General features: G+C 35.2%; 1 protein-coding gene across 1 annotated transcript in view; it reads left to right on the top strand.

The window, feature by feature from the left end:
* The window catches only part of LOC106876431 (E3 ubiquitin-protein ligase AMFR), a 68,435-nt gene that overhangs the window by 13,067 nt on the left and 32,348 nt on the right, over positions 1 to 23,020 (top strand). Inside the window, exons 2-3 of the mRNA XM_014924977.2 lie at positions 12,489 to 12,581; positions 19,291 to 19,455. Of these exons, the coding sequence (XP_014780463.1) occupies positions 12,489 to 12,581; positions 19,291 to 19,455 (258 nt within the window). The remainder of the gene's footprint in view (positions 1 to 12,488; positions 12,582 to 19,290; positions 19,456 to 23,020) is intronic.

Genomic DNA, 23,020 nt, shown 5'->3' with positions numbered 1-23,020 from the left:
AAACACTGGACATAAAAATGAGACCAAACATTTTCTGTAACAATATTGTGCACTACTTAGCAAAGCACATTTTTTTGGTTTTACAAGTTTTTTCGCAAGTCAAGTTGTCTTTAATAGGAAAGAAATCAAACTAAACAAGATAAAGGAAAGAAATTCCTGGAAAATTTCATATAAAGCAGATTTCAAAGAAAATGGGAAAACTCCAACCTCACTCTTATTCTGTCAGTTTCTTTTAGGAAAAGTAATAATTATCTTAGTTCTGCTGCCATTTTTAAAAAGATTTAGTTTTGAAATCTAGTGTTTCCAAATGCTTGTATGTATTTTGTAAATCTGTTCCTTCTGCCACGTAAACAAGAAACTGCTTAGCTGGCAATCTTGTCTAGCTTTGTAGAGAGCATAACTTTGAAAAAACACAACAGATAAAATAGTCATTAATCTCTGTCATACAAAAACTACTATGTCAAATATACAGCTATGGTCATAGGGAAATGTCATTTTACTTGAATATAAAGTGGTAGACATGTTTTAGGTGTAAAAATCAATAGGACTGCATTTTTAAAACAATTTTAACATTGATATTATTATAAGTCTCATTGAATTATATATATAAAATTACAAATGATGCATTAAAATGCATCATAATTTTCTTTGGTGATATCCTTTCCTGATGCAAAGGTAAATGATCTTTTTGTTAGGGTCTTTCAGCTCATGATCATAAAGTTGTAGGTTCAGTTCTTGAACCAGACAGTATATTGTGTTCTTGAGCAAGGCTCTCCGTTTCACATAGCTTCAGTTCATTCATCTGTAATGAATACATGTCAGCAGCCACATCTTGGATGTTCTGTTTGGTCAAGAGTGAGGGTCTAAGAGGGTATCTATCTACTCATGAGTACATAGGCATCTATAAGCAATTAGCAAAAGCATGGTACATATTACCAAGTCATACCCACTTACAAGTGGTGGCTGGCTGTATTTACCCTTTACAATTGTTATTTGAATTTTGCTCAGTTCTGTGATAACATATATAAATTCATTAAATTGCTTTTCTAAATCCAAATTCTGATCATTCCATGGCTTATAGTGATGGGAACTAAAGATGGTTGTTATTCTCTAGATCTTCTAGTATTACATGAATGTGAGACAATCATTCCCTTAGGATATAATGTTGTTGCATTGTAGTCTTTTACTGGTTCCCTTGTTAGACAGTGACCATTTTGGAACACTGCTTTCAAAGCTGCAGTTGATTTTATTGATTGGTTCTTATTTAATCAACCTCTGATGACTAGACGGCAAAGACAACCTGGACAAGATTTAAACTTGAAATGTTCAGTTTCTGTCTACCAAATCCACTCACAAACTTTGATTGGCCTGAGGCTGTAGTAGAAGATACTTGCACAAGGTGCCTCATAATGGGACTGAATCCATGGCCATATGGTTGAAGCAAGCTCCTTAACCACACCTGCACCTGTGTGTGTGTGTGAATTGGACAACCAACATCTAAAAACATCTGTGTAGTATAAATACAAAAGTAAAAGATTAAGCCGGGTTTCTTCATAATTAGGATCTGGTCGTGTTCTGATTGTAAATAGAAACCAGATGCCAACAGTGAGAACTATTTATAGCTTAGAGGTTACTAGTGAAACAGGTGTAAACAATATTGCAATGTTACCCTCTGAAACTAATAACAACAATGTCAAACAGCTAGTACAAATATTTTCATCCAAACGATAAGACTGGCTGGGAAAGTTCTAGAAATGTTAAAGTTACTGTGGATTCTGGAACATTATCTGTTCTTGTGGGAGTTACAGTAGTAATAAGAAAATATGGTTATCCTCAAAGAAAAGAAACAAACAAACAACCAAACCAAAAAAAAAAAAAAATCCAGGACACAGCTTTTCTTTTAGTGATACATGTTGTTTAGTTCAGATTAGCTTTGATCAAAGAGAAATGGTCAAAGATGTTCCGGCCATGACCGTTTTAGTTTTTTTTTTCAGGCATGGTTTATCTAAGGCTGTATTATCCAACATGTTCTTCCATTTTAAAAATGTGCAATGTGTTTTGACAGTCTGGGTCTTTGAAAATGTATTCTGGTGAATACGGAACTTCAGTTATCATTTTTTGTGGTGGTGAAGATGATGGCAAGAGGCTCGCTAGCTAGAGAGGGAGAGAGAGGAGGAAGTTGTGACACATCAATACCACCACCATCCACCATTATCGTCTCTTATTTTCTTGTTACTCTGGCTTTCTCTTGCTCTCATTTGAGTTACCAGCCCCACTTTGTGTGACGTAAAAGGTAGACTTATAGGACTGTACTATTGCATTAGTAATATGGATAATACATATAAATGGAAACATCCACCTAAATATAAGTGTCAGTTTTCTCACCAGGTTGCCAGTCTATCAAACTTTCGCTACAGTAAACTGGTTTGCCATTCTTCTTAATTATAAAGCAAAACTGAGAAAAGCACATACATACTCTCACAGACATTGGCTTAACTGTTAATTATGTCACTGTTTTGAAAACAACCTACCTAGTTTCTGGAACAATAAATCATGCTCACATTAACAGAACAGTGCCCTTTACTGTTGAGCTTTGCAAAAAAAAAAGATAGTAACTACAGTAATCTAATTTGCCTGATTTAGATAATTACTTAGCATTTAATTTTGTCCCTCTTTTTTTAATTGAAATCCTACTGAAGCTTACTTGGTCTTTCAATTGTTCAGAATCATTAAAATGATACTGGTAATATACTGGGGTTATCTTCATTGCCTGTATACCTACTTCTGTAGAAAGTGGTTTTGTGCCTTGTCAGTCGAAAACTCAATATTATTACATTGGAAAGTTGATAAAAAGGATGTTGAGTTTCTTTCAAAACATTTCTTGTTTAATTTAATATTGGAGGTGGTAGTATGATTTGTAGCGACCCACTCTTGCTGATCTATGATCGTTGTTGTCATTGGTTAATCCCAGGCAATCCTGGGATAAGCAGGCCCATGGTTCAATGATATACCTGTAGGGAACATTTGTCTTTTTGTACATATGTGACTGCATTGTCCAACGTGCACTTCATTAAGATGACAGAATGTCAGATGACTGTATAGAGTTATTGTCATAGGCTGTAGCCTTTAAATCTCTCTAGTGTTGACTAATCTTTTATTCTGTTGAAATTAATAAAATAAGTAATATGCCAGAGCATTGTTAGTTGATCATAGGTTCACTCCTACAAATTTGTGTTTGAGTTGAAAGAAATTCTTATCATAAAATTAGAATTCCATTCAGATAAAGATCCATAACCTTGATTTCAATTTGTCATGATATTTAAATAGAATAAAATAGTAAAAAAAATAAAAAAAACAATTATTAACGCTGAATACTTAATCGAGGTCAGCATAAGTATAGCATGTTCATTAACAATATGTTTTAACAAGAACTTTATCTTATTAAAAAATATTTAATCTAATGTTATCAATGGTCTACTCATAATCACTAGTTTGTGTCATAACTCTCATGTCATTTGTAAAAAAATTTTTGTCTGTTCCATTTCAGTTGTATCTAGTGAATATTTAATTGCTGATAAACAGGTTATAACTATTTTTTCCATTACTCAAACCAGCTAAATCTGGCCACCATAAAGAAAGTGTGTGTGTGTGTTGAAACTAACTTTATTAAGCAATATTGTTATGTAACTTTGGGAACTAAGAATCTCATTTTCACGTAGCCTTAAGAAGTCACATTTAATTTCTTTTTCTTTCCTTTGTTTTAATCATTTTATATGAATTCATCGGCATATCTAAGTTAATCTTGTTTTGAACCACAAAGATCCATGCAGCAATAATTGTTCTCTGGGTTGGTGTTAAGCCAGAAGTTTATTGAGTCTCTGTCGATCAGATACTAATCTATTGCATGTAACTTTTTTTCCTGTGGAAAGTAATGAACTGAGCAATGTAAGCCAAAGCCAAGAAATTACTTAATAATTTCACAGCTCTGCTTCTGTTTATTGCAAGGCAGATTTGGCTGATTGCTAAGTGCTTTGGTGATGGACACATCCAGTGATGTTGGTAGCATATGAATTACTAATCTGTTCATTATTAAATTGGATGTCTGCACTCTCGACATATGTAGTAAAACTGAGAAAGATAATGGATTGTGTGTTTGTCATTTGGGTTTTGTGTTGCAATTCATATGGATATAGCAGTTTATATTGTAAAAATGTGAAGTTACCTAGGTTCGAAAACTGAATTTGTTCTAAAATGGAAATCCAGATTTTATGAAATCCAAATTTTTGGAATGCATATTTTTGAAAAACCAAATTTGTGAGGCCAACTTTGAAATCGAAAACCAGGATTCGGAGTCCGAATTTTTGGCACGTAAAAGCACCCACTACGCTCTCGGAGTGGTTGGCATTAGGAAGGGCATCCAGCTGTAGAAACTCTGCCAAATCAGATTGGTGCCTGGTGTAGCCATCTGGTTTCACCAGTCCTCAGTCAAATCGTCCAACCCGTGCTAGCATGGAAAGCGGACGTTAAACGATGATGATGATGATGATATATATGTTACCTTTGTAAATATTTTGACTGCACGCCTGGTGTGACATTTGTTTTTTGTTCGTGTATATATTTGTTTTGTATGTAAGCTGGTTTTTTATGCTGACTGTTAATATTTTACAAAAACTTTCATGGTGTGTTGTTGTTTCGGGTTCACCCTATCCTCGTTGATTCTGTAAATTTGGGTTATAGCCACTAGGTCATAACAAATTAGTCCGTATCATCACCATGAATTAGTTTGAGCACACTGAATTTAATTTAAGAGTGGTTCTATGTCATTGTTAAAACAGATTAGTACAGCAAGCAATCCCTTTCATTATGGAAAGGTTTGCATTCATGAACGATTTGCCATAACCTGGTATTCTGTAACACAAGACCTATTTTCCCACTGACTTCCACGTTATATAAATTGATATGTGTTTTTATGGAATTTTCTTGAAAAAATAAGTGCGGCCACATTTATGCATGAAAATAATCATTTTTAAATAGATACATACAGTACAGTATGCAGACAAACATTTGAAGAGATAAAAATAGACATTTATCTTTTGCTTGATGGCCGTCAACTTTATAAGCGTATTGCATCATTGATCCTTGCACTCTGGAGCTTTTTGTAAAACATCAGGCTTAACATCCATTATAATTCCTTTCAAAACTCCTTTTCACACTCTGCTGTCACTTGATGGCTTATTTCCTATCTTCTTGAATAAGGATAATGCTCTGTAGTATTTAGGTTTGTAAAAGTTAATGTCAACAGAGAAGAGATCCACATTAAATATTCGTTATTTCTACAAATAAAAAAAAAAAAAAATTAAAAATTGAAAAATTCCATGTACATTGCGATATTAGTTTTTAAAAGTTTTTAAGTTCCCTAATTTTCCATAAGCATAAAATTACTATCCATATTCCATAGGAACAAGCATGGCAGTAGGTATTGGCGTGGCCATGTGGTCAAGAAGCTTACTTCCAACTATGTGGTCTTTCCCACTGCATGGCACTTTGGGCAAGTGCCTTCTACTATAACCCCAGGTCAACCAAATCTTGTGAGTGGATTTGGTGGAGAGAAACTGAAAGAAGCCTGTCATGTGTATGTGTATACATATGTACACACACATACTTATGTGTGTGTATGTGTACCTTTGTCTTGACATCATGGTTGTAAATGAGCACCACCGTCATATAAGCGATGTTGTTTGTTTACAGTCTTCCGTGAAAGACATGTCTGGCCATAGGGAAATACTACCTTGCTTGGAAATAGGTGAGGGTTGGTGACAGGAAGAGTATCCAAATGTAGAAAATCTACCTCAACCGATTTCATCTGACCCAAGCAAACATGGAACAGTGGATGTTAAAAGATGATGGTCCCAGAATTATGGAACATACTTTTTTTTTACAATTTCATGTGTGTGAAACTTCCCAACCTGAATAAGGTTTTTGTATTATGAATAGTTTTTGTAATTGGTAGAATTTTATCAGTAGGCCAATCTTATAATTATTTATTGGAAAAGTATTGTGTGTGAGTGTGTATGTATCTCAGTTTTTAGGTAGTTTGTAATTTTGTTATTTGTAAATGAGAATTGTGAAACAGCAAAATGTAGGTTAATGAGCTTTAGTTTAAACATTTTGGAAAATGACCCTGATAACACCACCGGTTCACTTTCTTCTGTTGTTTGCTTAGATGCTTCAATTTGTGGCTTCCCCTTTAATGGAGTTTTGTGTGTGAAACAGATATGTCATTTGTACAGTATTTATTATGTGATGATGATATGAACAACAGCAAGTTTGGACACTTACTATTAGCTCAGTCTTAATTGACAAATTTGCTATATTTGTGGATGAAATGTCTTTTTTAATTATCATCCAACAGGCACCGGTGTGGCTATGTGGTTAGAAGTTTGCTTTCAACCACATGGTTTTGAGTTCAATCCCACTCTCTGGTACCTTGGGCAAGTGTCTTTTATTATAGATTAAGGTCCTTCAAAGTTTTGTGGATTTGGTAGACAAAAGATTGAAAGGTACCCACAATATGTGTGTCTGTGTGTTTCTGTCCCCTTGCTTGATAATTGTAAAGAGTCACTGTCATGCAAGCGTTGCACTTTGTTTCCTGTATTCTGTGAAGAAATCTCTGGTCATGAGGAAATATTATTATCTTACTTGGAAACAGGCGAAGGTTGGTGACAGGAAAACCATCCCACTGTATAAAATCTGCATCAACAAATCCTGTCTGACCCAGTGGAAAAATGTATGTTAAAACGATGATAATGAAGAGGAGAAATGTAGTGACTATTTTACAGAGAATAAACATTCAAGGAAAAGTTCCTAAGTCCAGAGTTTCTTTCATTAAAGAACTACATGTTACATTGCGTGGCCGTTGCCAGTACCTCCTGACTGGCCTTCGTGCCGGTGGCACGTAAAAGCACCCACTACACTCTCAGAGTGGTTGGCGTTAGGAAGGGCATCCAGCTGTAGAAACTTTGACAGATTGTAGCCTGGTGTAGCCATCTGGTTTCACCAGTCCTCAGTCAAATCGTCCAACCCATGCTAGCATGAAAAGTGGACGTTAAACGACGATGATGATGATGATGATGATTTTGTGCTAGGGAAGAGTGAGATAGCATGTCTTTGGTGATTTGTAGAGAGATTGATGATATGGCTACTTCCTGTGTGATGTAAGTTTGGAAGAGTAGCATGATTATGGGCCGGTATATGAAGATCGGTTTATGGATGCTTCTGAAAGAAAATATAGTTTTTGGGATACAGTTGTAGCTGTCAGTTTTGTTTTATTCTGTAATTAGTTAGGCAAGCAGTGTCTCCAGAAATTGCTGTGGCCTAATGAAAACCAAAGCAATTTACATTCAGCAACATTTCCTGATAATTTTACCTTAGACTGTTCAGCACTTCCATGAATATATTATAAAAATCCTGGCAGTTTAATATTACTAAAAAACATTTCTTAATATAAGCTTCAGATGATATGAAGTTGAATGAAATTATTTATATAGTGTGCCAAAAGTTTGATAAACTCTTTTGACCTTATGCAATGAGTGTTTGTTATTTCTTCTGCTTCCCATGTATTGTAAGCTTGCATAATTTAACAGCTTGAAGCTTTCAGTTGACAAAAAGATTCATCTGTACATGAGAGATTGCACTGACATTGTACTACAGATTTGAGCTCAATTGGCTGGATGTATAATGTAAACACAAGGCTAAATATAATTGAGTAGAGAGAGTAGTTGAAAGCATTATTGGCCAGTGCATTTCTTTTCAGTTATATAGATATGTCTTAAATGTAAATTAATGCTACACAATGGAGAAAGGTTTGTAAGATGGTTCCATGAGTTGGAAGTTGGGTAATGTCGTAGTTAAATTAGATAAGAGAGAATTAGGTTTTACAGAGATAACATATGCTAAGGATGTATGGAAAGGTCATTGGGAAGGCCTGTCATAATATAATAGCACAGCATAGAAAAACAGTTTATTTAAATAATATCAATATTGACTTTCAAAAGAGTAGAGGTTACATAGAATCAGTAGAGTGTCAAGCAAAGTATATTGCAGTATTTAGTTACATCTCTTTATGTTTTGAGTTCAAATCCTGTTGGGGTCAACTTTGCCTTTTGTCCTTCTAGAGTTGATAAAATAATACTAGCTGAGATCTAGGGTCAGTCTAATTGACTGTACTCTCCCTTAAATTTTGTTGTTTTGTACCATCATCATCATCATCCTCATCATCATTTAACATCCGCTTTCCATGTTAGCATGGGTTGGACGATTTGACTGAGGACTGGTGAACCAGATGGCTACACCAAGCTCCAATCTGATTTGGCAGAGTTTCTACAGCTGGATGCCCTTCCTAACGCCAACCACTCCGAGAGTGTAGTGGGTGCTTTTACGTGACACCGGCACGAAGGCCAGTCAGGCGGTACTGGCAACGGCCACGCTCAAAATGGTACCAATGTTAGAAATTAGCATTGACTTTCAAAGGCAGTATTGAAGAGTCTACAACTCTCTCTTCCTCTAAATTGAGTGTTTCATTTGATAAGGATTGTGAAGTTAAAGCACAACTATGATGCTTTAAAGTCCCAATCAAAAAACATTTTATAATGACACTAAAAATACATTTTTTAATGAGTTAATCAAGAAAAGAAGTCCAGTATCCATGACCTTTGCCGACTCTGCTAGAGAAATGAGGTGGTTGTGATTAATGCCCAGCTTGGACTTTTTCAAGTCAGTGTGGGCTGCATGGAAACTAGGAGTCTGGTCTGAATATTTGCAACTAATGAGTAAACTCTGCTAAAGGCACTTCAGAACCTGGTGATGGTGTTGTACTTTAAAATATGCCAGAAGGAAGCTAAAAAGGTGCTCCTGTCTTGCAATATGTTAATGATCAGGTGCTAACTTCCTGGAAATTTATTCTTTGATGTCTCGGAATCATTACAGCTTATCAATTGGCAAATATAGTGAAATGCTTAATGCATGCTATTTTAAAATTGCATGTAAGAGAAACTGGCACATTTTAAATTGAGGAATGTTTGGTAAAATTAGCTACGCTAAAGAACGCTTAGCTCATTGTATTGGATTTAGTTGTTTTCTATTTTTAAAATGTAAAATTTCAAACTTTATGCCAATAAATTCACTTTTACCCTCTCTCTCTCTCTCTCTCTCCCACTTGCTCATTGTCTTTTTGTTCATTAAATTGGTGAAAAAATTTATTTCTGGAACATAGTTGGCAAACGTGGCAGCAAGATGATGATGTTAGTGTCTGGTTTAATGTCTCACATTTCTGCGTCCAAATTCCACTGGCGCTGTTAAAATGGTAGTGTTACACTTTGAGATTGAATCAGTCAACTAAACTGTCTTGCCTTGCAAGAAGAATTTTGAACGACATTACTCTTTTACTTCATTACCTGTTTCAGCCTGTTAGCTGTGGCCATGCTGAATCACTGCCTCATAATTTTGATATTTCAATTTTAAATTATAATTTTCAGTAAATGCTGCACCATAAGATATTTCAGATGAATCCTCAGGAAGTTAAGAATATTACATTCTCACTTCAAAAAAAACAAAAAAACTTGTTTGATTATAATATTAGAAGTGCAGTGTTTATTCCTGATTATATTTCCTGATATTCAAAACTGTCTAGATGAATACACAGCTTGTAACTGTACAGTATAGATTTTTTTCGTACTTGGTAGTTGCCAATCCTCTTTGAACATTAAAATTGTTTGTTTCCTATTATTCTTCTTCTTAGTTTTTTTTAAATTTTATTTTTCTTTTCATATTATTTTGCTTAATAATGTTGTAGAGTTCTTTCTGTAAACATACTGTTAAAACTCTTCAAGCCTGGAATTAGTTGTTAAAAGTACTTAACAGCGTCTCATAGTGTGTAGCTTCAAGACCGAATACTCTATAGCTGCTCTGTTAATGAAATCATACATGTTATTGTTATTTGAAGTCCCATAAGTGTTGCTGATGACTTATGAAACAAAATGATATTGATCATCTTGTATGTCCTTAAATTGTTATTTGGTCATTGTATGTACTTAAATAGAATCTAATCACAACTGTTGTACTGTGTCTATAGCAAAGACAGTACTTAACTCTTACAAGCTGATTCTTCCCAACTAGAAATAACTATGCTGGATTAGTAACACAAGCACTGACTGTACCTAGTTAATATAAAGTGTTGGACTCAAGCCTTCTTTTGATCCCAGAGATAGCATACGGAAATTATTGTATATTCAGAGAATCCAGAAAATGTTTCATCTACAGAATTACTAGAAATTGTTTTTGAGTTAGTGGTTACTATTTGGCTACAAAAACCAAATGATTCTCTTCTTGATCTCAATATTGCAAATATAGTGTCTTCTGTTAGTCAAGTCAGGTTGAAAGAATACAGCTTATCTTTACTAAGGAGATTTAGAGAAGAGATTCTATATGAATTAATGATTCTTGCCTGTTTAGCTGAGATTCTACTGAAGTTTTTGCTGGTGCTAAACTAGAAAAAAACAGTTTTGCGGTCCCCTTTTTATATAAAAGATAGATTTGTTATTTTATTACATCCCAGGATCATTGTTTTTCATTTTCAAACATAAATTTAACCTAGCTTCTATTCTGAACTTCCACTTTCTTGCTTTATACAAATGTTAATATTTACAGAACTGTCCATCTGTTTGTTTGCACTATGGGCAAGAGTGTATGCAAAAGGAACATGAGACACTGGTACTTCAAATGAGAAGTAAATAACTGTCTTAACTTGTATCAGTATTTAGTGTCTTGATTTTTTTTTATTTTTAGGTCAATAGAATTATATAGGACAAAGACAACTGTTGTACTGCTACCAGTAGAGAAATAATCTTCTACTACTACAAATTGTTTACATAGGGTTATAAGAAAATATGTTTTTTTGTGACTGTGTAATTACAAGCTTCAACATTTCAATGTATGTGTAGCATATTATTAACTTGGCAAAATTTTCAAATTTGGTGGGTGTATGATTATTTATATATATATATATATATTCATGTATGTGCGTGTATGTTTGTGTATAAAATCATTTTAAGATCTACTTTTCCATGCTTGCATGGGCTGGATGGATTTTATTGAGGCAAATTTTCTATGGCTGGAAGCCCTTCTTGTCACCAGCCCATACCTGTTTCCAAACAAAGTAATAGTCCCCCATGACTAGACATGTTTTCACAGACTATTGGAAAAGAATGACATTCATTTACAAATTTACAACAATCATGGGATGTCAAGACAAGAAAACAAACATTCATATACACATAAATGTGTGTGTGTGTGTGCGTGCGTGTGAGAGAGAGAGAGAGACAAACAGACAGACAGACAGATTTTTAGTTTTCGTCTACCAGATCTGCTCCCAAATCTTTGATAATCTTGCCCAAGGTGCCACACAGTGGGACTGAACCTGACAGTAAACTTCTTAGTCACACAGCTATGGACAGAGATCTCCTGTTGACAGGTCCCTGATACATTTAAAATAAAGTGTTTACACTTACTGTATGCAAATTAATAGCACCAGTTTTCTGTAGCTACTGTAATTGTTGAGCATATAAACAGATTGGCTCCTTGTTTCTCTGTGATTGGTCAAATTGATGTAGACATTTCTGATGAGACTCCAATAAGATTCAGAAATTGATTAAGCTTGTTCATCATTTTTTCAGCTAAATTAGCCCTGCTTATAAAGGTACTATATTGGTTACATATATGTAACCAATATGTTTTATTTTCTCTCTCTGCTTATTTCTGTGTTCCTTTCAGTTGAAGAGCGTTGGCTCGAAACGTAAGAGACTTTCTCATCTGTTTGTTGTTTACACACCCGTCTTCATCTTCTGTTTTGTTTTTTTTGTAAATTCCAATTACATATATGTACATGTGTGTGTGTGTGTGTGTGTGTGTGTGCGATACTTATAAATCTGTTTGGCGTAAATCAGTGAGATTAGAATTAACATGAGCTATATATATGTTTATGTATATATGTATCAAGCATGTATATATGTACATGCTTGATATTTTGAGAGTGCACACACATTTGTATGTGTTTGTGTGTACATATTTAGTTTTGATGGTGGATGGCTTTGTGTGTCAGTAAATTTATCAGTTGTTTAATCCTTCATTAACTTTGACCAAGCGCAGCTGTATTGAAAGACATTCTAATCATGACCATCTAATCAGCTTAGGTACATGTAGGAGAGCATCATTAATGACCTTTCCTTATTTAAGGTGGTAGGTTGACATCTGAGAGAAATTTAGCTGGTATTTCTAGCATATTGTTGAATCTCCTTGTAAATGCTTCTTTGCTGGCTTGTGTACATAATTGTGTTGTTTTTCAGATTTTACTTGAACAATTGATGAATTAATGTTATTTCTTTTACCACACAGAATATTATGTATTTAATTATGTCATTTTAATTTTTTTCCAGATCTGTATTAATATGATATACTGCACACTGATACTTCTTAGCAAACTTATCCAGTACATCGTTTTTGGAGAGCTACGTATCAGTGAACACCAGGTATGTTACTTAACAAATCACCTTATTTGATATTTTGTAAATATATACAAGGTGTATGGGGGTCTAATGAGAGTAGAAAGCATATCATGGTTGAAACAAATTTTGGATGTCGAGAAGACCAGTATAGGCTGACTGCTGTTTTCATACAAAGAAATCCGAAACTAAATACTCATAAAAATAGGAATTGGAATTAAATTTTTTTTTGAGATTTCTAGAAAGATTTATTATAGATTCTTTGCAGAATGTCTTCTCGTAACTCTTCGTGTTATATCTAGCTGTCATAAATGAACTGTTTTATGGTTTAATTCAAACTTTTTTCGGTATACCAAACACCAGCACCAACATCACTACACTTGCTTCATGAGTCCAGTGGCAATTGGGAAAGAGATGATAGAGACAAGGAAAGAATGTTACTGGAAGTCTTCAGCTTTGACCCTGTACATAGTTTGGCCATAGGGTGATAGTCAGTTTTCGGTTGTGTCTTGCTGTACATTAATCTTAATTATCTCAAGTGATGTTCTTCTTGATTTGTGACAAATTAAGTTATCATCAATGTTTTAACATCCATTTTTTTCATGGGGTTGAATAGATCTGCTCTACAACATATCATTTGTTTTTGCATTTCACTGTCTTTTGTGTAAGGTTCAGCATCTTGTGGTTTGATCTCATTTCATTATATTTTTCTCTTCCATGGGTAACCTCCACTAGAACAGAAAATTTTTTTTTCACTCAACTCTTGTTATCCACATGATCATACCGCCACAGTCATTTCTCTTGCCTATTTTGGTTGTTGCTTTTAATGCACAACCATTTCTTCAGCTCACCTCCGATCTGCCATTCTTACATGTTAACCTGACACATTCTCGGTATCATATTTTCTTCCAGACCCTGCAAATCCTCTATATTCAATAACCAACGTTTCACTACTCTGCAACTTCATACAGTCTTTCTTTCATCTGAAGATAAAAACCCTTTGTTATCCCCACTCTCAAAAAAAGAAGCAAAATTCTTTCTGTTTTTCTACCTCTTCCTCACTCCTACCAACTTAACTTTAATTAAATCTAGCACTAATTAGATCAATGATGATACATACACTATCAACCACATATTGAGAGCAGTCAATGGAGTTACATTTTATAGTTATTCCTGTATCACTTACTAGGCTGTGTTCTTACTGGGGCACCACCTCAAAAAGTCATTCTTATCAACTAGAGAGACCATATCGTTGAAAAGCAAACTTCTTAACCACACAGTTATTCCTGTTCCTATTGTTAACTTCTCCCACTTATGTATTACATCAGAAAAATTGATTCTTTGTCACTACGAGAGATTATACTGCATCTGTTTTGTATTTATTACTTCTATTGATAAGCTGATACCTTCCTGTTAAATTTGCTGGGTTCTTTTTTAAAACTTGCTGTTAATTGCTTAGTAGATTTTTTGTTTTCAGGTGATCCATCTTGGTAATTATTATTTGCCTGAAAAATTCCACTAATCTAGAAAATGTGATTACTAATGATTTAATTGGTTACTGAAAGAATTTAAATTATTTCATCAAAGATAATGACTAATTCTAAAGAAGAATATTGTTGCAGTCTGTAGTGAGTTCAGATTTTGCTGAGATCAACTTCACTTTTTTTTTCTTTTGGGTGCCACTAAAATCGAATATCAATCCAGGATAGTGAATTGGGGAGATTGTTATAATGTCTTATGAGATGCCTTGTGATGTTTGTTCCAGCTGTTTGTGTCGTAAGTTCTTGATCCCTATTTAATGCTACGATCTAGTCCATGAATGTCTTTAGCAGAATTCACTCTGTTGTTAGCAATCAATCAGGATAGTTCTCTCGTTTGAGGGTAACTTCCACCATCCTTCCCACCAGTCTTGGAAGCCTGAAAAACAAAAAAAAAAAATTATGATGCTGCTTATCTGTTCCTGACAAAGTGGTGAAAACCCCCACCAAAAAACCCAAGAATGTATCTAAATGGATCTAAAAGCAGAAAATACAATTGTCTTTTAATTTAAAACAGTGATTGAGGAATGAGTAAATACACTGATTTCGTTTTTATGTAACTTCGTAATACATTTTCAAGTGAATGTTTAACTTGTAGTTTGTCTACTTTCATTCTACTTTCATAACAGTTATTTATAATACAGGTTCAATGCTAGTTATTCACTGACATTTTACTTCTTCACAAAAACTAATGCGTAGTAAGCTGCTGGAATGTTTGTGTAGTGGAACAAGTAGCTTGGTCCAATGTAATCCTCTCAGTTATTGGTATTATGCTTTTGTAGCTTCACTCGGTGCTGGCATTAAGCCACATCACAGAAGCAAGGCTGTTCGGTGTTAAAACAGTTGTTTGCTGTCACATTTCAGTGATCAGATCATAACAACTTAAGTAATAGAAAGAGACAGTTTTAATTAAAATGGAAACATAAGAAAATAAAATACTTTTTCATCTTGATGAGATATCAAAGATTTTGTTTATAAATCAATGTTGAAAGTTTGACCACTTTGTAGACATAGTGAGCTTCTATGCTCTCAATCAATCTGTGAATAGCAGAAACAAAATCTCCTTTAAATCATGCTATTTTGTCTTTAAAAACATTGGACACTGTAGTCTTAAATATACAAGAAAATTGGATGGTCACATCTAGAATACTTTTGATTAGAAGTTTACTCATTCAAAGCTAACCTTGTTATTAAACAACAACCTACATATTATCTGATGTCTAATTTATAAAAAATAAGATTTACAGACGGCCACAATTTTAAAACAATTGAAGACTTCCTTGTCAAAGCACAGATCAAATCAAACAGGTTGTCTATCTTGTGTATACAAATGCACAAACAAATTTAGTATGGAAAACTAGTGACTCATTTGTTTTTTATAAGTTAGTGAAAAGACATGAGATAGCCACAACTTTTCTTTTAGGTCTTCCCAGTCTGGGGAAGTTGAAGGGATTAATGTGCAGTTTGGAGATCAATAGGTCAAAGTGTGCAAGAAAAAAATTGTGGTAGAAAGCTTTGTAGGAGATTGTAGTTCTCAAGAGGAAACATAAGGTAAAATATTTAGTACATGATCTAGTATGCAAGAGTGATAAGAGAATGTGTATCAGATTGAATTGTGAGGAAGCTAGTTCAGCATGTTGATGATAAGTTAAAATTTTGCAAATCAATCAGAGAACCATTTTGGGTTTAGTCTTGGATGTCTGTGTGTAACAGTAGCAACATGTAATGTACTTCTGATTTGTTACAACTGTTGAAGTGTTTCCTGGCACTGAACAAGAAGGCTATTCTTTGAGATGTGGTGTTAGTCAAGTCATGTGTGAGGCTTGCATGAAGGATCAATGTGAGACAGTGTAGCATCTATAGCAGCTACAACTAATTTCCTTGATACATATAATAACCATGTGGCCGTTGCCAGTACCGCCTGACTGGCCTTCGTGCCGGTGGCACATAAAAGCACCCACCACACTATCGGAGTGGTTGGCATTAGGAAGGGCATCCAGCTGTAGAAACTTTGCCAGATCAGATTGGAGCCTGGTGTAGCCATCTGCTTCGCCAGTCCTCAGTCAAATCGTCCAACCCATGCTAGCATGGAAAGCGGACGTTAAACGATGATGATGATGATGTCTTTGCATTGTTAAGAACCTGAAATCCCTTGTCTTTATTGGTAGGTGTGTCTTACATGAGAGAGTAAAACTAGTGTTTAGCTGTGTGTGGAGGATACCTGCGTATAGAAGGTGAAAGAAGAGTGTAGGTGGTATCTTCTGCATATCATTGTATGTTAGAAGTTGCTTTATGTTGGTCCTTAATTCACATAAGCAAAACATGGGAAAGCACAGCCTTACTTTAGAGTACACTAGAGTTACATGTGTTAGTTAGAAAGTACCAAGCCACCAGAGAGAAATTAAGAGACACAAACCATGCTTAATTGGTTGCTAGTTACTTTCAAGGATAAAGTGAAATAAAGCCTGAAGTACGTATAGATAAATACTTGATACCAATGCTTAATTAATGAGTCCTGGAGATGTATGTGCTTGAGAAGCTAGTAGATTTGGAACCTTAAAATTAATTAGAACAATGAATGGATAAGGTAAGCAATAATGCTTATTAGAGCTCCTGTTTAAGTCTCATTGGACTTATTTGTTGGTTGAAAGGCATTTATATGGACTGATTAGTGAAACAATGTAAAATAAATATATTACATGTACATACTAATAATTATGTGCACAATCAGAGGCATGTGGCCCTGCACATTCAAAGTTGTTTGCAATTATGACAGGCACACGTATGCTCTCATACACATGTACACAGTAGTCATTTCTTTATGAGTAAAAATGGGAATGCAACACCATTTATCCACAGCTGAAATCAGCTGAATACAAAATAGACAGATAGGATAACATTTAAAACTGTGGAGAGAGTTAGAGAGAAGAAAGGGAGGCAGAGTGTGAGAGAGATGGTGGTGTGAACTAAAGGAATTAGCTTTTGTCTATTCATGGAGTCAAAAACTAATTTTGAATTGTACATTGAACAATTAGAAAAAATTGTAAATAGTAAAATAAATCACAATTGTGATAAAAATTCTGACTTTGTCCCTGATTCTCTTTCATGATTTTATCAAAATGTGGAACTTTCTTGCTGATTGTGGTCCACAGGTCTGCCTGTGGATCCAGGTGATTTCTAGACTTTGTTTTGATGGACAAAACAGAATTGAATCTAGATTAATGCATGTATGTTGTTGCCAGTAGAATGAGAATAGTTCTTGATCACTGTCTCTTAAGGGTTAAAACGACATAAGTAGAATAAATTTCTTACTGTGCTTAGTGGAATAAAGTTTGTGGAGGCGTAATGGCCCATGGTTAGGGCAGCAGACTCGCGGTCGTAGGATCGCGGTTTCAATTACCGAACTGGGCGTTGTGTGTGTTTATTGAGCAAAAACACTTAAAGCTCCACGAGGCTCCGGCAGGGGGGTTGTGGCGAACCCTGCTGTACTCTTTCACCACAACTTTCTCTCACTCTTACTTCCTGTTTCTGTTGTACCTATATTTCAAAGGGGCCAGCCTTGTCACACTCTGTGTCACCCTGAATCTCCCCAAGAACTACGTTAAGGGTACACGTGACTGTGGAGTGCTCAGCCACTTGCATGTTAATTTCACGAGCAGGCTGTTCCATTGATCGGATCAACTGGAACCCTCGACATCGTAAGCGACAGAGTGCCAACAGGAATAAAATTTTGGGTTTTTTTTTTTATAAGTGTTAATGATTTTATTCTGAAAAGTTTAATCAAGTGTATACTTTCCCTCTTTGTTGCACCACCTAAAATGCCATCTCATAGTGCCCAAATTAGAAATCCCTAACTGCTATCATCATTAAGGACTGAATTGATTCTCACAAGCTTTTTATTTTATTCATATAGCATTTAAACCAGCCATATCTGGCCCATATAGTCTATGTTTTATGTTCAAACTGGCCAAGTCCAGCCTCTCGCACCCATTCTACAATGTCATTCTAAGAATAAGCAAGCACAACCACAAAAATTTCAAAGCTACATGATAATGTCTGATTAATTTCAAACAATGTGAATATACAAGCATTACATTTGATCGAGTAATCTTAATACCAAAGAGTTAACATTGCTATCTAAATAGCAGAACTTTTCTTTATTAATAAATTGAGTGGTTAAGAATGGTTCTTGCATCAAGATATTAAGAAAATTTTATCTATTCAGTGAAATGATTATTTAATATATACATAAGGTCTACACACAATATGGGAAAATAAGAGTGTATAGTATTAATTTTTTTTCAAAAGAACTTGTTATTGAAAGGAAGTGTTTTATACTTGCGTAAGAGCAGGAGAGAGACTAATATACAGTGCAGGTACCTGTTACGCCATTAAGAGTAATTGTAACACTTCCAAGAAGTAAATTTAAAACTATATTTACATGAGATAAGAATTAACTATTCAAGCTGTCAGCTTTTGATATACCATAGTTTACTGGTTAATTATGAGCAATAGTGGGCTATAAAGTAATTACTGACAATTATCCATTTTTACTTAATTGATCCACTGTCATTTTCTGTTGGCATGTAGAAGAAGAAAAAAAAGAGAAAGAGAGAAAGGAACTGGAATGAAGTAAATTATATGTATATTGTATTTTTTTGTGGTAAAAAGCTTGCTTTCCAAGCACATTTCCGGGTTTCCGGGTTCAGTCCCACTGTGTGGCACCTTGGGCAAGTGTCTTCTTCTATAGCCTTGAGCTGACCAAAGCATTGAGTGGATTTGGTTGATGGAAATTGAAAGAAGCCCATCGTATATATACATATATATATAATCTATATAAGGGCATTATTATAAAATAAAGCCTCACGCTTAGAGGGACTTAATAAGTCGAAGATAAAAGGTTGTGATGACAGTTTAGAAGATGACATCTAAGAATCATTATGATCTTTACAGGTAGAAATTACCATTTTCTTGTGTACTTTGCAAGTTTCTTCCTTACACAAATGCCAATTAATATCAGTCATTGTTGATAGAGATTTAGAGTTAATCCTTGACAATGATTAAATGAGTTAAAAAAATGTGCCATTTACTTTGGTGTCATCTATTTTTACTCTGCCTTCTAAATTCTATATATAGTATACATTTTCAAATTTGTTGTATTGCATGTCTATTTTTATATTTCTTCCATCTATTTTCAGAACTTGAAAGATAACTTTTGGAACTTTGTCTTTTATAAGTTCATTTTTATCTTTGGAGTGATGAATGTACAAACAATGAGTGAAGTTATCAGTTGGGTTACCTGGTTCACTGTCCTTGGATTTCTAAATCTGCACACCCAGCTGTGTAAAGATAGATTTGAATATGTGAGTAATCTTTACAATCATTTTTGCACATGTCTTGATATTTTAATCAATAAATTCAATGGCAATCATTGGCCAAAAAAAAAAAAACCCAGTTTATGAAGTACTGGCCCCATGTGTAAAATGTTGGCATGTGTAACAACCATTTAACTGTTTTTATTATATGGAAATTTAATACTAAATTAACATCTTCATCATTGTAACACCCACTTTTCTGTGCTAGCATGGGCTGCTAGAAATTTATTGAGGCAGATTCTCTGGGGACTCTCATCCATTTCCAAGTAAGATAATATTTCCCTATGGCTGGACATTTTTGTTTTCATGGAAGGTTGGACATGAAGGACACCAACTGTATGATGAGAGTTCTTGTTCAAAAGAATCACACAATGTCAAGACACACACACACACACATTTTATTCTCTTATTTCAGTCATTTGACTGTGGCCATATTGGAGCACTGCCTTAAACTCTTTTAGTCAAAGAAATCAACCCCAAGACGTATTCTTTGTAAGCCTCATATTTATGCTATTGGTCTCTTTTGCTGAACCACTAAGTTATGGGGATGTAAACACACCAACATAGGTTGTCAAGTGATGGTGGGGGACAAACATGGACACAAAGACATACACACATAATTTGATTGACAGAAACTGTGTGGAAGCCTGTCATATATATATATATACGACAGGCTTCTTTTAGTTTCTATCTACCAAATCCACTCACAAGGCTTTGGTTAGCCCAAGGCTGGATTTCTTTTAATTTCCATCCATCAAATTTTCATACAAAGCTTTGCTCAGCCTGAGGCCACAGCAGAACACACCCACCTAAGGTACCTCTCAGTAGAACCAAATGAAACCATGTGTCCACGAAGTGAACTTCTTAACCACACAGCCATATTTAACTAAATATATAAGCAAAAAAAGGGTGAAACATTTTAGAGATATTTTGAGCAAGCTGCTTCGAGATTTTCAGCTAGATCTTCCACAAATGGCATCACTAAAGCTCAATAGTATACAAGTTTTTAATAGGAAGTAAAACATACCTAATGGTCATAGATGTAGGTCAGCTACTTACAGTATTATAATGCAGACAAACATTTATTTTGTTTTCATAACTGACATTAACAATATCTATATACATTTCACTGTAGTTGTGCTGATAGATGAATCAACCCATTGTAATGTAGATCTCCACACAAGACTTAATGATCTATTAAAGGCTTACTTAAAAAGGAAGTTGATGTAGTATTATACATTGGATATTGAATGTAATTGATTTTATTATTGTAAATAACTAAGATGTGGCGTTCTCGGTTTAAAATGGCTCAGTATTAGTTTTCTGAATTTGTGAAGGTCCCTAATATAAATGTCTGTTGTCTTCTGGTTTCCTTAGTAACATGGTGGTGCTATGGTTATGATTCAATGGTGGGTTAGAAACTGTAATTTTATCTGGGTAGAAAATGTATACAATTTCATGTTTTCTTTGGTTGTACAACATCCCATTCCTCAGTAGCTCAACATGTTGGATGACTTTTCCAGAATTGTTGGGGAACAGATTTTGTTGATTTTTGTAAGGGAAATGCCTGATGTTTTCTTATAGAATACTGTCATAAATTTTGTTGTTCTTTTTTTGTGAAATTGACCGATCTGAGCATCATGAATGACCGACTCGCATTCCCTTTGGTTTGGTATTTCACCTCTTAGTCTTAATCATTCCTGTTCTGTTTCTATTAGGCCTGTTGCTCCAGTAAGTGAGACAAAACTTCAGTGTATAGGAATCAAATTCTTGATGCTTTCATTCAAAAGGTTAACTTTAAACACTCAGTTATTCATTGTAGAATGAATATGAATTCTGATTTGGTTAGAAAGGAAAAAGTTTAAATGGGTTCCCATTACCACAGAAAATAGAGATTATATTATGACAGCAGAAAACAAAGTTTAGCATTTTAGTTCTTGTTGTAATGAATTGTTAATGCCAGTGTTTTTTTTTTATCATGAAATAAGCAGTTCATTGTTCTGTGGAGATATTAAGTGTTACTAAGTTTGAAAGTTTTTTTGTTTTAATTTTATTAGAATGCTTGAAGTAAAAGAGCTACATGTTTCCCCATTTGACCCTTTAGAATAATGCTTACTCAAATTTCTAAAATATATTTTAATCTGATATCTGAATCTAGAGTAGAAACTGTATCTGAATACATTAGTTTTCAGCATATTTATCTAATTACCAGAAACTGTCACGTATTAATGCATATAGGTTAGCTCTACCAATTCATATCAATTGCATTTGCACAATAGACATTTTTTTTTACACATATTTCATCCTGTTCAGCACTAAAAGAAAAAGTAACATCTTATTTGCCCTAATATTTTGATTAATTTCTAGTCAACCTAGAGTACTTCATGGCACAAGGGCCAGTCAGGCTGCACTGGCATTGACCACGCTCGAATGGTACTTTTATATGCCACTAGCATGGGACCTGTCAGCCAGCACTGGCATTGACCACGCTCAAATGGTGCTTTTTACGTGCCACTGGCATGGGTGCCAATCAGGTGGTACTGTCATCGGCCATGACAACAATCTCACTTGCCTCAACAGGTCTTTGCAAGCGCAGTTTATTGCCCAATGTTTGAAGGGTACTCTTAAGTGGGCTGGTTATGCTGCACTAGCATAGGCCATGGTTACAGTCTCACTTGGCTTGCCAGGTCTTATGAAGCACAGCATATCTCCAAAGGTCTCGGTCACTTGTCATTGCCTCGGTGAGGCCCAATATTCGAAGGTTGTGCTTCGCCACCTCATCCCAGGTCTTCCTTTGTCTGCCTCTTCTACAGGTTCCCTCTACTGCTAGGGTGTGAGACTTTTCCACACAGCTGTCCTCATCCATACACAACACATGACCATACCACCACAGTCATCTCTCTTGCACACCACATCTGATGCTTCTTATGTCCAACTTTTTTCTCAGGGCACTTACACTCTGTCTAGTATGCACACTGACATTACACATCCAGCGGAGCAAACTAGCTTCATTCCTTGCAAGCTTACACGTCCTCAGCAGTCACGGCCCATGTTTCACTACCATGTAGCATGGCTGTTCGCACATGTACGTCATGCAGTCTACCTTTTACTCTGAGTGAGAGGCCCTTTGTCACCAGCAGAGGCAGGAGCTCTCTGAATTTTGCTCAGACTATTCTTATTCTAGCAGCTACACTCTCAGAGCATCCACCTCTGCTACTGACTTGGTCACCTAGGTAATGGAAAGCGGACGTTAAACGATGATGATGATATAGATCATCATCATCAACATTTAACGTCCGCTCTCCATGAAGGCATGGGTTAGACGGTTTGACTGGAACTGACAGGCCGGAGAGCTGCACCAGGTTCCAGTCTGATTTGGCATGGTTTCTATGGTTGGATGCCTTTCCTAATGCCAACCACTCCAAGAGTGTAACGGGTGCTTTTTACGTGCCACTGGATTGGTTGCCATTTATATATGACACTGGCAACGGCCACAACTACGATTTCACTTGGTTTGATGACTCTCCTCAAGAACAACATTTGGCTATATATA

Source organism: Octopus bimaculoides, chromosome 6 (assembly GCF_001194135.2).
Source record: "Octopus bimaculoides isolate UCB-OBI-ISO-001 chromosome 6, ASM119413v2, whole genome shotgun sequence".
NCBI lineage: Eukaryota > Metazoa > Mollusca > Cephalopoda > Octopoda > Octopodidae > Octopus > Octopus bimaculoides.
This window is presented reverse-complemented; position numbering and strand designations above follow the sequence as displayed.